Genomic DNA, 16,176 nt, shown 5'->3' with positions numbered 1-16,176 from the left:
ACGTGTTCCACCCATCGATCCCTGTGTAAGACACTGTTTTAAGTCCTCTTGCCTTTTGACTGTGCTAAGCCGTTTAAGAGATGACAGCAGCTTCTATCAGTGCGAAACTGATGTGATTCTTTTCAGATAAAGCACTTTTTTTTTTTCACTCGCCCCCTCCCTTTTCCTTCTTTCAAGTAAGAGACATACACACAAAAAGAGACACTGAATCTTTCAAAGAAAAAAACCCTTTTGAACTTCCCTCAGGAATTCTTTAAAGGGATAACCTTACAGTGTAAACACTGAGGGTAACGTGCATCCATTCTGGAGAGGAACAGAAGAATTGCTACAAATATGTTGAGTGTTAAAAAAAAAAAACCCACAGCAGAGAGCAAGCCACTTGATGCTTTCACTTGTGAAGCCTTGTTGCCTTCCTAAACAGAGAAACTCGTTGACATCTTTGGATGGCATGAAATAATCCCCTGCAACAAAGAGCTTCGGAGAGGGATGATCCAGAGACGTAGGGTCAGACAGTTACTGAACGTTCAGGTATTTCGAGAGAGATTTTAGTCTTGTGACACTGTTCTAAGATAGGGAAATACTTGATTATTACATCTGTATAGCTTTCCACCTTGAGGCATGAACTCGATTTAAACAGCGCTTGATATTTCATGCTGGTAGCCTTCTGCACCCATCCGAAACAGAAGCAAGAACTCCTACTACAAACTCCTACTTCAGGCGGGACTTCTGCTGAAGCAAAGTGTTTCCAAATACTATATAATTGCCAAAATCTTCACTTACTTCCTGCACTCTTCCAGTTTTGGGTAAACAAATTAAGTGATAGCAAATGATGCTTTAAGAAGCCAGGAGGACCGCTAGAAGTACCAAATTCCTGACTGAATGCCTTCACCAAACCCGACAGCGTACTGAACCCAGCACTTCCCAGTTATGTCATATTGCTACTTGTTGCCATCTCCTGCTCTTTCCACTTGCTGCCTCAAGTATGCTAAGCTGTGGTGGACAAGGTGTGCTTTGGCTCTACTGCACTAGATCTGACCAGGGATTTGCAGCTGTAACATCAACACAGAAGACACAAGAATTTCCACCTTCTAAGACAGACTCTCAGGTAAGAGGAGCAAGCCTTCCCAGCAAGCACTTTGGAAGCAGGAAAGCATCATCCTAGGAACCACACAAGTGAGAGTTTCAGCCTGGGATTGCTCCTAAGTATTAGACAACCTTCCAGAAAATCTGAGCAGGGCTGTTAATTTCCCTGACCTCTCTGTTTTCGAGAAGAAAAACCCCATTATCTCCCAACCTTACCCCACCTGAGAACCTGGCAGGATCTCTCAGATAATTAGCAAAGAGCTTTCCTCACCTTAAGAGTGATATGAACTTTGTCCATTAACCAAAAATGATAAAAAGAAGAAGCCAGGACTCGTGTTAAGTTTGAGTCACTTCTGTAAGGCTGCCTGATGGTGTGACCGACTCACGCACCACACAATGGCCACAGCGTCCTGCTCCTGCCTCCGCCCAGCTGTGACATCTCCTCAAAGCAACACACCATTAAAACTGAAATTAATGAGACACACGGACATTTATTTTCCCCTCCGGTTTTATGTATTTCCCCATGTCATCTCTTTAGACACTGGCGACATCCCTGTAGCCTGGCAAAGGCTGTCTGGCATTATGAAAGGCCTTCCATTTCCACATCGCTGCTACTTCTCAGCAAAGGGAACAGAGCCAAACACAAAGCCTCGGGTGACGGGGGTTAACGAGGGCCTTGCCAACTCCAGACAAAGCAGTTTCAAGCACCGGAAAGCATCTCCAAAACGTTGTGCTGTGCTTCAGGGCTCTAAATAAAGAATTCTGTCCCTAAAACAGGGCAAGAGCCAACACTGGCAGAGAAAGGAAAAAGACAGGCACCTTAAGGTTACCTGAGAGTGCACAAAGCAGGCCTGGCTGACGGAGACCTCTGAACACCAGCAGCCAGAGACATCATGAGAACCACAAAAAGGAGCATGAAATTAAAAAGAAATACAATCAGCCAACTATGGGACATCATTCCAGCTTTGCTTTGGCTTCCCAAATTTTACAGAAACTTCTTGCACAGAGTATGTAGGCATCCTGCAGATATATTATCTGGTCATCCCAAAACACTAGGCAGAAAGCTGGTAGCAAAAAGTTCCCCTGTTTAGGGAAGGACACCCCTCTAGAGGAGCATGGCAGCTGTTGAATCCAGCTGCCAGCAGAGACGTGCTCCAGAGGAGGAAGGGCAGCGAGAAGCTCATGTGCTAGGGACTCGCCAGCTGCTCCAGTGGAGTTATTTCTTCAGCAGTGGCTCTGCCACCAAGAGCCGCACAGAAAGGATGCTCCTCATCACAAATGCTACAGGGAGGTTCCTGTCCTTGCGAGCTGATCTACGAACACCTTTCATCCAGCACTACAGAGGGAAGGAGTCTAATCCAAAAGCCTTCCCATCAGGGTAATTATGGAGAGTTTTAGAACCTCATCTAGTTGTGTTCTACTCTTCTCCTCCTCTTTGGATCCTTTGCTGGATCTGTTCATGTAATCAAACAGTTTTGAAGGTGTCATGGAGGTCTTAAAAAGGAAAGAAGAGATGGAACTTACTACTTCCTGATGGAAAAAAGGTTATTTCTAAGTATGAATATATAAATACAGAAGTACCTGTCCATGTATGTGCAGCCATCTAGCAGGGGGTGCAACCCTGACTGTTGCTAGAATCTGTCTAACCTCTGGTGGAGGAAAGCAGCTGATATATATATAACAAACTAACATGTGAGAATTCCTTAAAATAAGGAATAAAATGCAACAATGAGCAAGTACTTTGCATTTACACAGCCTAATCACATCAATTACAAACATTCTGTTCACCTGAAGCCTCATTAGAAAGAGAGTCTCCACATGACTAAAGCAGTATGAAAGGTTCAGACCTCACTTCAGTGAGTTAACTCAAAAACACCTGAGAGTATTAACCAGGTAAAGACAGCACAATGTCCATACCAAAGGAAGCAGAAGATTGCGCTCTCCTCAAATGCAGGTGTTCAGTGGGAGTGAAGGAAGAAACTACGCAAGCACAAAAAAACAGCAGAAATAAACTGAGTAGCTTTTTCTAATCAGGACTAGCAGCGACAATGATAGAGGCACACAGACATCCCACAGTTCCCCGCTACGGATTGTAGTAACTATACTACATAAACACAGCCTCAAGTCCTGCATGGTCTCATCAGACCTGTGCCTGGAATCATGCACAGACTCAACTCATCATGTGGGCACAAAAAATGTTGAGGCAGGTAAGGCTACAGACACAGGAAGCGACAGGGTGAGCCTCACTGGGTACCCTTTAAAACCCAAAGACACTGCTCCTTCACCTCTGTGCTCCTGATCATCTGCTCTGCTACAACCCAGCTACAATTTCATTTCAGAGCTAGGTAGGAGCAGATCAGGAGTGCCGGGCTGTCAACGAGCACACGGCTGGCTGTTAAGTCCAACTTGCTTACATAGTAACCTTTCCCCCTGAGATATTTTAAATTAAAATCCAAGCTGATATAAGAAGAGATCACATCCCATCCTCTTTATTGAGCGGAGGGAGCCAGCATTCCTCCTCTCATTAGGCATGCTCTACGTGGATTGCTTGCAAGAGACTCTCCTTAGTGCCAGAGGTTCATGCCAACGAACAGTTTAGCAAATCCTCCTCTTCGAGGCCAAAGGGCTGAGTGTAAGAAAGGGGCCAGGTTTCTAGCTAAAATTACATTCGCCAATAAAGCTCAGGAGAGGTCAAATTTTGCCATAACTCACTCTCTCCTCAGTAACTGATTTCCCCGTCACAGGGGAAGGAGCAAAAGAAGGAGGAAAAATAAAATGTGTTTGTCTGGGAGCCCTAAGGGCTTGCAGTGCTGGAGGTGCAGAGCAGGTTCCTGGATTCTCATTTATCAACCTTAAAAGGGATGGAGTGATAAATGCACAACCGGCCCTTTAATATTTTATGCAGGTGCTAAAGCAACTTAGCTGTCACCTTCAATGCATCACCGGAGGCTGATACACCAGCTTTCGTCACTCCAGGCTGGGAATTTTTACAATTTCATTTCTATTTCCCTCTCTTCGCATATTTCCATGTATTTCTTACTATGTGTAACATATAAAAAGCTATTTTCCCCAAATGATCTCCTCACTCTGCCCATTCCTACTCATTCCCTCTTTAGCCGCATTTCCCAAGCAAGAAATAACACCGTGCTTTTGTTCCAGATTTGCACGAATTTTGACTCTCATCATTCAAGAGAGACAGACAGCTGAAATCACTTTACATTCAGGCAAAAGCTGAAGATCCTGCCCTTTGTGAAAGGCAGATCTCCAGGTCCCTCCCTTTAAAGGTAAGACAATGATCAACTCCTACAGCAGAATGATTTACAAGGGCCCCCAAAACACTGGCGCACCTCGAAATCCTCCCTCCAGGAGAGTAGTCGCCCGTATCCTCTTCTGCCCGCACCATTCGTACTCCTCAAAGCGGTTGCCGTTCTCGTTCTCGATGTCCACAGAGTCATCCTCAGTCATGCATGAACCTTCTCTCTGCACAAGGTAAAGCAGGGGCAGAGCGTTGAGATGCATGAAACAGCTCTTTGGGATCAATAACTCAGGGTGGGATGGAGAAGGAAAAGCTGGACCGTTATCAGGACAGCTAAGTATAGAGCGGACAGCAGCATCTACTCCCGCCCCCATTCCCAGTGATCTAAATCTAGAAGTAAATGGATGCTGGAAGAACTTTACAATCTTAAGACCAAAATGAGTGGCAAGGTTCATCATTTTTACACACGGAAATTTAAGCTCTGGTTCCTGCAATGCTGGTGTGCAGGAGGGCTTGTTCCTCCTTTTTCCTTCCTGTCTTTGGGATGAACAGCAAGAGAATGCTTCTGTTCAAATGCACCTCCTGGGGTAAGATGGTCATGTGACATTTACAAATGCCAATCTGTTACAAAAGAACTCAACAAAAAGTAATTCTAATGTTGTCAAAGGCAGAGATCAGAAATAACTCTTTTTGCTGCATTACTTAAGAAGCATGAAGTCCTACAAAAGGCTTCATAAACTTCAATAGCTCTACCTTTACAGTCTACAACTTAGACTTAGGTAACCGCAAAAGGGTGCATGAAGTAAAAAAGTTACTAATGCAACACAAAAGAAAAATCCAGAAGAATCCACCTTCCAAGACAGCAAGAAGTGACTACAGATCCTAGGGAGACATAGTTAGCATTGCCTGCAAGCTCAGCAATGTTAGTTTTTGCCCCATGTTAGGTCAACTGCAGACAAAGCTGGGAGTAGGGAGAAGGGAATGGCAGCTGGTGATCCTGCTGCGCCTCTACCTTTGCAAGGCATTGTTCCACATGCCTACTCATCTCCTCCTCGGATCCTGACAGAGGTCGGCTGCAGAGGGGACATACCTGCCCTTCGTCTTGCTTCCTCCGTTTCATTTTTCCAATCCGAGCTGCATGGAGAAACCAGGGAAAGAAAACACACACACACACAAAAAAAAAAAAAAAAAATAGGAAGACATGTCAAGTTTGTAGATCCACTCTTCCCTCTGTTTGCTCAGCTCCAAATAATAAACCCTTGGCAGACATGGTAAGATTTCACACCAGAAAATCCCATTGCAACTCCCCATTCTGATCCCCCATAAGCAGTAAAGAGACTGTTACTTAGCACTTTCCAGATTAAACCTGTAACCTGTGGCTGAGTACAGCCTGACTGTAGAAAGGCAGCTACTCATGATTTAATAAGTAGGAGAGGGAATATCTGCTGCACATCCCCATGTAAGTTATTAAAATGGTTAAATACTTTCTCTTGGAAGTCTGAAATTGTTTTCAAACAAAAGTGAAGCGATCAAGCCACTGAATCCTGTTCTGGATTTTGCCTTCTAAGCCCGAGACTCATCCACTAACACATCTATTCCCTACACAGGATCTTGCTTAGACAGTAGAAGGAAGATGTAGCACCCAAGATGCCTTGTACAAAGTATATAACAGTCACTTCCAGGAACCTCCTTTACACTCTGAATAATTCCTTCCCACAACATCACAAACAAATCTTAGCAGCAGGTAACACCTATGGAGAGGACAGATCTTTGCTGTGAAAAACACGGCATCTACGCGAGATAGCTTCTGGCTCTCTCGTTTTTATTTCACTGTTTTCATGTAGAGGAAAACTGGAGGCTACATTGCTTTCTTGAGGGTATGCTCTGGGAAACAAACATGTTAGGAACCATGAAGATTAGAAAAAAGCAGCCAAGGTAGCCTGTTGCTTAATCCAATCTCTGGTTAATCTGAGCCATGGTTTAATGTGATCAAAACATCTGGAACCAAATCCTTTGCATTAAAAAGAACTTCCTTTATTATGATGGCTTTAGGCAGGTATTACTGAATAACTCAATCATGGCTGCAGGAAAGTCACTGTTTAATTAATAAGGAAGGTCAAAATTCTGAATGAGAGACAAGGGAAAACCCAAGGAAAGCCCATGTGATAATGAGAGATGACACCACCAAAAAGCTGTGTTAGCCAGAAATCGTTACTGACATTGTGAGCACTGCAGCACGTTCTGAAAGCCTTCATGCCTGAATATTGTCGGATCAACAGCTCCCTGCAGCCGAGTCAGAGAAAGCTGATGGAATGCCAGGAAGAGAAGGACCGAGGTACAGGAAAGTTTCTGTCAATCGCTTTCTAAAGCGCATCAGTTTAAAACTCACTTGGTGATGTGGAGGCACTAAAGTTGGATCTGAACACACCAACGCAGACCTGAAAGGCCTCTTTCAGGGCTTTCTTGTTGGCTTCCCTGGACTCAAGACTCTCTGGGTTAGGATAGGATATACTTTCCCACAATCCAGAATTAGGAATATTCAGCATCCTCTACACTCTGTGATGCTCAAGGATTAAGGCAGCTTCGAATTATTCCCTGGGCATTGCTTTTCCTCACCAAACAAGACAGATTGGTAGGAAAATTCCCTCCAAAACAAAGCTTCCCTCCTGGCATCATGAAAAGGCTTCTGCAAATGTGACATTCCTAGAATAACAGACAGCAACTTGAGACCATGATGAGAGTGTTTTTGAGACCTGGCACTTCGAACAACAGAGACTGTCAAGTAAACACACGCCACTTTCATCAGTCATCTAAATTTCATCTGCTGAAGCTCCACAACCCTCTTTTGTGTTGGGTACATGACACTGACAACTCCGCAGCTCACCTGCCTCTCCACATGCTTCAGGTACTTCAGTATTCCTAGTGGGATATTTTAATAGTTTCCCTTCTATTCTGTCTGCTTAAATCTTTTATTTTATCTATATTGTCAGCTTCTACTTCAGGAGGGAAACTGCTTGACTTGCAGTCAATACAGAAGCACACATCATGAAGTGTTACTGCTAATTTCATTGTGCCCAGATGAATTACGTTCCACTTTTAAATAAAACAATGACTCTCAGCACATCTTCCGTGTTCTCTCCCCTTCCTGAACCCCAAAATGCTATCCCTCCTCCCTCTTCGACATCATCCAGCCCTATTACCAGAAGCAGTCAGAGTTAAGCCATGCTCTATCTGGTTTGTACTTCAGTGCACAAGAGACTTCTGAAGTTCTGGTTTAGTGAATTCCTATATCCTCCAGTATGGCTCTTCCGCACAAGTTTAGGATGCTCCTTCCTTGCCTCGCTAGCTATGCGGAGCCAGCACAAAACAGGGGAGGGGGCTGGAATCAGACACAACTTCAGCATTCTCCAGCAAACACCTATCTGACCGGAGAAAAACACAGGAACGAAATCGTCTCTATCCTGATCGCAGACACATCTTCCTCTCACCTCATCCTATTTTTAAACACAGAAATGTAGGGAAGGAGCAGTTTAATTATTCTGGTAGGACTCCCTGTGGCCAATCAACTCGGCCAAGCCAATCTGCCTGGCAAGTTTATTAGTATTTTTAACTTTTTCACCGTCATCCTCCAGTCCATGCACTGTACCAATGATAAAAGGAAGACAACTTTTTCAGGTCTTTCACTGATGAATTCTTGGGACCATTCTGCCAAACCAAGCACCTGATCTGCTGTTGAGGTGTTAGCGCAGGGCTGTGAACAGAACCTCACCCTGCTCCAGCTCCACGCTAGACTCAGCAGACAGCCCTATCTTGGCTCCTTTAGCCCCACCGAGAAGCAGCCCTTTAAGTTCTAGTGCCACAAGTGAAACAGCCACTAGAAGAAAGAGGTGTTGAAAACAAATCCCCCTGCCATTTTCATTCTGTGGTCATTAGCAGCGGCAGCGTTGTGCCCACGGAGGCCCAGGGTGCCCCTGGTGACAGCAGAAACCAAAAGAGAATGCTGCAGCCCAAGAAGCACATCCCACACAGCGCTGTCCCTACCCGACACGACACACAGTCCAGCTATCACTTCCAATCAGCGCAGAAGGGACGGAGCAGCCCCAAAGGCAGGGGGTGATTGTGGTGCTGTCCCGAAGGGGAGCGGCTCAAAAGAACATGCGAGTGAGACCACAGGATTGTTAATTAGTGTTGATAGATGCGATCATTTCTAATTAGCTCACTAATCCCTCTCCCCCTCGCTCCTGTCACAGGAGCATGGGAGGAAAAAAAAAAGCCATTCCCTGTTGTAATTCAGGAAGATAAAAACGCAGCCAGCAGAGGACTGGATGCAAGAAGAGGATAGAGCTCAGGAAAGGAGGTTTTTGCACAAGGCTGATCTGTTCTTATCTCTGACTGAACAAAGACTCTGTAGTTGTTATTGCAGCCTTCTGCCAGGAGGTGAGGAGTTCACTAATTTTTACTAGCATTAATAATTATTATTAGGCTATCAGAGGGCTTCCAGCACCTTTGAGGCCTCACTTTTAACAGATGTGCATTACCCTACACACCGCTCCTGCTGCATGTGCATGTTCTCCCTCAGGTTACACTAAACCATAGGGCACCCAGGGAGTTTAAGTGGCCACAGAATACATGCATGAGAAAGTAGCACATGGAGGTGAGCAAGAACTGGGACCCTCTGCAAGGGCTGGGGTCTCAGTTACAGTCTCTGACTTAACTTCAGAGCTATGCTAAGTGAGCTGCTCTTCCCTTCCCTAATACAGGGTCTTTTGGGACTACACAAGGTGAGAAGCTGCTTTCACTAGAGCAGGAGCCAAACTGCACTTGACAAAGCTTCTACTGCTGAAGGTACATAGACCCCTGCTTTCCCACGGGTGCAGAGAGAAGGAGCCAGCCCACCCCTATCCACAGACACTGCTGCCTTATGGGCAGAAAATATTGAGGACTTTTTCTCACAACAGGCTCTCCTCATCAAGGCTAAGGCTTATTAATGCCTAAAGATCATGTTATTCTCTAGCCCAGCAAAACTTCCTAAGAGAAAAGCTAATGGGTTTTAGTTTTCACTGGTACTCCCTTCCCCAAGCAAAAATCCACCTTCAGGACAGGGCACTAATTACTGCAGAAGTGCTCTTACATAGCATCCAGCAGTGGACACTAGACAAACCTCTACCGCAGCATCAAAGGAGATGATTAAGTTACTAGCAATATCTCTTATGATTCCCTCCACCAGCTTGAGTGGTCCCCCGAGTCCCATGCAGACATCATTAGCAGCTCCTGCAATGGCAGGCCAATCAAATTAAGTGGAAAGATTTTTGTCTCCTTTCCAGTGAAAATCATCTAGCTTTATTTCTCCCCCACCCACCAGATACAAAAGCACACGACGTGCTGCTGGTGGTGGTTCAAAAACAAACTGCACGGTCCCCACCTCCATGGAGGTCTGTCCACAGAGGCAGGCTTACGGTCACCACCAATACAGGAATCAGCTTCTCAAGCAGGTGCAAAAGGAGCTTTGTAAGGGCCTACTTTACAACTCTACTGAGAATGCCAACTTTGCAAATACCCCTAAATATGAATCAAAGCTATTCAAGCACAGGGGTTAGCACCTGCTCTCGGCAAATCTACTAGAGGAGTCTCGAAGAGCGGTTATACTTTGTTAGACCTATCACAGAAAGCTTCTGTGGCTGATCAACTTATCCAACAGCACCTGATCCAAGAGAACAAAGGCAGCAACGACAGAGCACAAAAAGTCGTCTCAAGAACAAGGTAAAGCAAGAAAACAGATGGTCAAGGATGTTTCAGATCTTATGTAGGATTTGCTGCTCATCTGCCTGAGACAGAACATTAAGGGCCAAATTCACAGAAGGGTCTCAGTGAGGCTTTCACATTTGCATGGCCAAATTTCCACGGAGATGATTTTCAGCAACCTTCAATCTGACACTGTTCTCTGAGGTTGGCACATACTTAACCTTGCTGAATCCATGTTCTGACACACTAACCCATAACTTTGTGCCTCTAATTTGGAACGACTACCTAACCTGCCCTGCTAAACTCAGTAAGCATAAATTTACAGGGTGACTTAAAGTTTCCAGTTTGGCAACACTGGAAATAAGGCAAATGAAAGAAATGCCTTCTTTATCACATGGGTTCATCAGGAATCAGCACCTCATACTCCTGGGTTCACAAGGACACAACCTCTGCAAAGTGGTTTAGCACAGGTGAGAGGTGCGGGATTAACTCGCTGAGGCTGACAGGGAAGTTCAGATACAAATACTCAACCGACAGCCTAACAGGCAGAACATTAATCTCCTGCTCCAGAGCTTACAAACGCATTCGCTTTACTTACAGTTCAATTTAAGCCAAAGGTTTTACTTACAGAATTAAAATTCTGGACTGTCAGGTGCCTGTGAGCAGTGTAACTATCAGGACCTAAGCATGTTGCAGTCAGGCCAACAGGAGCTCACAGAAGACACCTCCCTCTCTGCCTTCTCTTTCCTTAGCTCTTGGTTGCACTCTCCCAAGTGACCACAACAGGATGGAACACATCGAGGAGATGCGACAGGACTGGGGCACAAAGAACCGGAGCAGCTGAGATTTGAGTCAAGGACTATGTGGAAGAAGAGCAAACACTGTGGGCTCCTTTTAATGGGAGGAGATTCCAGAAGCGATTCTGGCACTCAGCTGGTAAGAAGCTTGACAGAGATAACTAAGATAAACTGGTTACAACAATATTGGAAAGTACACCTAAAACATAATAAACCCAAATGAAATAGATTTTTCTTTGACAGGTAGAGTGCACTTTCTATATCCTAAGTTTCTTCAGTGCGGCAGTAAGAATACGAAACAAAATTCAGATGCCTTTTGACAGAAATTACGTAGGATCTGTCCATGTAAACTAATGGGGATAAGGAAACCATTCTCGCAAGGCAAGATATAAAGCTGCATGTTTGATTAGAAGCTCATTAAAACACGAGATATAGAAAATAGGCATTTTTTTCCCCCCCAAAACACTCAAATGTTCTCTCTCTGCAGCAATACGGCTTACATAACTGTTTAACAATAATGCGGCAAAGCTTACAAATACCAGAAAGTTATTTTAGTGCAAACAAACGCGGAGGAAGAAACAAGCAAGCAGGGAGCTCAGCGGTCACAAATATAAAGCCACACGCATAGAAAGGAGCAGCATGACCTACCCAACCGTCCAGCTGGACGCTAATCTAACAGTGTAGGACTGAACCAGGCATCACTACAGGTATGGGAACAGTAGCAATCAGAGTCATAAAAAGCTAATGTCAGGAGGAACCAGTTCTGCTCTAGTTTGACGTTCTTTGTGACTCAAAGCCAAAGCACTTCAGCTAATATTTCTGCATCCGGCTGCCTAACGTCTGGACCTAGTACTGTTACCGTGTATCACAGAACAGACAGGGAATGCCAGTGTTATAAGGGAATACCAGTGTTATAACTCATTATATAAATTAACTAAACGTCCTCATTTGGAATATGGCTGTTACTTGTGCTCACTGTACCTCAAAAAGAGTAAAAGGTTTGGCAAAAATAACGTGAATGCTGTACAAAATTACCAGCCTCCCTTTAGATGATGAGTCCACGTTCACAAAACCAGGGTTATTAACCACGTTCACAAGACCAGGGCCCAAAGGGAGTTCCTAGATGGCAGTCTACACAGACTGTGCTGCAGCCCTACTTCGAGCTAAAGTCAAAAGCATAAAACACTACTGAGCCAGTTCAGCTGAGCATGCTGTCATCAAGAGCTTTCATTCATGCTGAAGGACTCCACAACACCAAGAACCTCACAAGCCTGGCTCAGACCTTTTTTTTTAAATTTAAAATAAGGTAACTGCACATTGTTGGCCTGAAAAAAGGTGGAAGGTGGGAGCTTAGCCTCAGCTATCCAAAAATGACAAAGAAACAGTTTGACATCACTGACTCCAGAGACCTCTGTCATACAAAACAAGTCACTGAGAGATATACCTCAGTGCACTTCAGCCATCTGAAGTCTCTGTGTCAGGAAAAGGGTCTACCTGTCAATGCTGGCAGCTCACTGCACTCATCCAGGAGTGCAGATGTGAGCACACCTGCCAGCAGTTACCTGTAATTGGTGCAAAGTAACTCATCTCTTTGTTGTACGACTTAACGGACTTTCAACAGTTCATGGGTTTTTGGCCCTTAGGGTTGGAATTTAAAAATCTCCAAGCTACCTCCGAATTCAGTTATGTGTAACTTAACAAAGATATTGGGTCAGTAACTTAAAAACACTGCTATTTGCTTAAGACTATGCTGAACATGGACTACTTCAAATTCAAGCAATTTCGGCATCAGTACACTCTAAAGCGTTTTGCTATTTTCTTAGGGTATCTCTATCTTACTGCACCAGCACGACGTCACTGGTGTTATCTCCAACTATCACAGCAGGAAGCTCAAAATTAACAAGCCTCCCGATAGCCCGAACAACCAGATTTTGACTAAACGGTACATATTAGAGCAGCTATAAGCAATACAAAATCAGATCACAGAATATTGTGACTATTTAAATGGTAAATTCTGATTTCTCTGAACTTTGAGAAAACAGTTTCAACTTTTTTTTCGCCTGAGCCAAAGAAGTGTACTTTAATTTTTTTCTTTCGGATTTACAGACAGAGAGATGGGACTTTCTCTGGGAAAAAAAAAAGAGACCTCTGATTTATTTGGTTTTGAAATACCACACCATTTTTCACTAGAAACATTTGTTCACTTTTGTTAGGAACACGCAGAGATACAAGAATAAAAGTAACGCAGCAGCATCTGTGGGTTTGAGAGAAAAAAAGCCCCAACCACACATGACGTCAGATGCACGGCCGCTCAGACTGCTGGTTTGAAAGTTTACTGCAAGATTCTGCCATGTGAGCCGCGGCGGCACCGCAGCCCGGCCCCGTAATTTAAAACACGGCATTCAGGGCCTACTCAGGAACTCGCCGGTGGGATCCCGGCGGTGGGAACTGCCCCCCGAGGAACCTCGGGATGAGCGCGGAGGGTTTCACCCCAACACACTCCGCACCCCACCGGCGGCACGTCGCAGCTCCCGGCCTGCCAGGGGTTCACACGACTCGGCCCAACTCCGGAAAGTTTTCCGGGAAGAGGGAAGCGCGGGAGGAGGCTCGGCGGGGCGGGGGCAGCCCGGGGCACCGCGCGGGACCGCACTCACCGTTCAGCCGGGTCTGCCGGTTCGCTCGCACCCGCAGGAAGGTCTGCAGAGGGGAGACAGGAGCGGAGAAGTGTCAGGGCCCGCAGGCGACGGATGTAAACAACTCGCCCTCCTCCCCGGTAAACACGGCCGTGCGCGGCGCGGCGCGGCCCCCCCCGCCCCGCGCGCCATTGGGACCGCGCACCGGCCACGGGCCTGCGCACCCCTCGGCGCCCCCCCCCCCCCCGCCCCACACTCACCTCTTCCCGGCCCCCGCCACCGGGCCCCCTCCTGCTGCTCTGCATAGCCGCGGGCGCAGCGGGCGGCCGGCCGGGCAGCGGGGCGGCGGGCCCCGGGGCGGACCCCCCCGCGCGGCCCGGGATGCGGGCGGATACGGCGCGGCCCGGCGGGCGCCGCCGATCAGCCCCCAGCGGCCGCCGCCATGTTGGCCTCGGTCATGTGACCCGCCGCCGAGCGGGTGAAAGTTCACCAGGAAACCGGCGGGGAGAGGCGCGAGAGGAGGAAGTTCCCATGGCAACCGACAGGCGGCAGCAGGGCCCAGCGAGCCCCGGCGAATCAGGGCCCAGGGATGGCTGGAATCCAGTGGCGCCTGGCCAATCAGGGATCAGAAGTAACAGGGAGCCGAGTTCCTGGCCAATCAGAAATCAGGAGCCACAGGAACACAAACGCACATGACCAATCAGGGCCCAGGGGCAACTGGAACACGAGGGCAGATGGCCAATCAAAGACCAGGAGCAACTGGGTGCAGGTTTCCCTGCCCAATAAAGATTGAGCATCCTGTAGGCTCAGTAGCACTGGCCAATCAAGACACTGAGCCAACTGTAACCCAAAGCTGCTGGCCAATCCTGCACCAAGGGCAACCGCTCTCCAACTTCTCTTGCCCAATTAGGGATTGGGGGCCCAAGGGCGCCTGGCCAATCAGGGCCCAGGGGGTAACTAGAAGCAAAGGCACGTGGCCAATGGGGGCCAGAAGCCCCTCCATGTTCCCTGCCCAGCCCTGGCGGCCGTGGAGCCCCGAGGGCTCCTCCTGGGCCCTGCCTGACCTGGCCCCTCGGGCACCGGCCTGGGGAGAGGAGCTGCAGAATTCTGGCCCGTCCTGCGGGCTGAGCGCAGCCCCAGTGCCAACACCAGCTGCGTCTGCCAGGGCTGGACTGGGCACCCCGGCCCGGCCCAATGGCACCCGCCTCAGTTCCGGGGCTCTGAAACCTTTCCAAGGAGACGCGGCCCGTGCCTCGGGTGTGGGGGCACTCGGGCTGCAGGCAGAGCGCTGCCGCCCCGCAGCTGTGGTGGGGATGGCTCCAGTGGACCAGCCTGAGGGCAGGATGGAGCTAGGGGCTAGAAATCGGGCAGCACAGGCCCCTATGCACACAAATCTTGTTTGTTCCCCTCTCTGCAGACTCCCAGGCTTTATTTCTCGGAATCGAACCTACATTTTGGGTCTTCGCTCTGGCTACTGACAATCTGCTTCTCCTTCAGAGGGAAACAAAAAAAATCCCAATACATTTTGCTGTCTCGGAAGATGATGGGCAGTTAGCAAGGTCAGGTGCTGGCTGGTGAGCTTTGTGCAGTGCTGACCGGCATCGTACGTCCCAGCTCTGTCTGCAAGCTGAAACACAGCTGTGTTCTCATACATGTGCTTACTTACAAAATCAAAGCTGCTGATTGTAGGTTTTACCTTTTTAATTAATTAAGCTGTCTTTCAGGAGGCACACTCGCCGCTGAGCTCAGGTGGAGAGAGGTGAGCCTTTCCTGGACAAGGATTTTAGGCTTTCAGTCATACTTACTCCACATGTTATTCAACCACAAATATTCTGTGGGCTTAATTGACCCACACAAGGTGGTCTCCTTCTGAGCCTGAAATGTTATCTTTAGAGTGTGGTGAATGATTTATAATTTGCTGTTGATTTTTCCACTTGGGACTTGAGGAAGGGTTGTATATAAATCTAACTAAAATGGCTTTATTTTCACTTGGAGCTCAGGAAAAGCCCCAGCTGACAGAACATACTGTGTCTCAGAGGAGCACCCACCACTGACCCGTACCACAAGGTCCTGTACTACACCAGCTGCCACCACCTCGGTCCGATCAGAGTCCACGTACCAAACTCCAGCAACCAGGCTTGGCAGAAGGAAGGCAGAGGAACTTCCCCTCCCCGCATCCCGGAGCCACCCCACCGCCTCCACTGCAGCTCCCTTTCAGCATGGGAAGCAATGCAAGCAGCACAAGTGCTGTGCAAGCCCATATTCCTGTAGTCTCCTATTCATAAATCTCCTTCTTCCCTAAATATCCCCATAGTAAATAAGCACGAAGACTAAGAAAACCGAGCCCCAGGAATTCTGAAAACCTATATGTCGGTAACTCACGTTCTAGCATGTTACTAATACACTGTATATTCACCATTAGATCACAGATAACAAAAGGGACATTCATAATTCCAGCACACCTCTGCATATGGAAAACTGAATTTTGCAGCCCTTTAAGTCACCACCATGAGAGTCTTCTGCTCTGCTTCCTGAGCATTTTACTTGGTAAGCCAGGAAGACTGACTTCTCATTCCTATTGTGGCTTCATTAAGGATACACTGAGGCTTTACAAAACCCTGGCACCCACTCCGAGGTCCCTTTACACTGCTGGAGCAGCATAATG

General features: G+C 47.1%; 1 protein-coding gene across 5 annotated transcripts in view; it reads right to left on the bottom strand.

Annotated features, from left to right (window-relative positions):
• Positions 1-16,176, bottom strand: part of RNF220 (ring finger protein 220) — a 221,567-nt gene that overhangs the window by 42,385 nt on the left and 163,006 nt on the right. For 3 of the 5 annotated variants that reach the window (XM_086617583.1, XM_086617584.1, XM_086617585.1), the window contains 3 exons: positions 13,533-13,575; positions 5,352-5,473; positions 4,431-4,563 (listed from right to left, as the gene is read on the bottom strand). In XM_086617583.1, the coding sequence (XP_086473709.1) occupies positions 4,431-4,563; positions 5,352-5,473; positions 13,533-13,575 (298 nt within the window). Of the gene's footprint in view, positions 1-4,430; positions 4,564-5,351; positions 5,474-13,532; positions 13,576-13,771; positions 13,820-16,176 lie in introns of those variants that run through there. The other 2 variants (XM_086617587.1, XM_086617586.1) reach the window with 2 other exon arrangements.

The sequence above is a fragment of the Tauraco erythrolophus genome, chromosome 10 (genome assembly GCF_009769465.1).
Source record: "Tauraco erythrolophus isolate bTauEry1 chromosome 10, bTauEry1.pri, whole genome shotgun sequence".
NCBI lineage: Eukaryota > Metazoa > Chordata > Aves > Musophagiformes > Musophagidae > Tauraco > Tauraco erythrolophus.
This window is presented reverse-complemented; position numbering and strand designations above follow the sequence as displayed.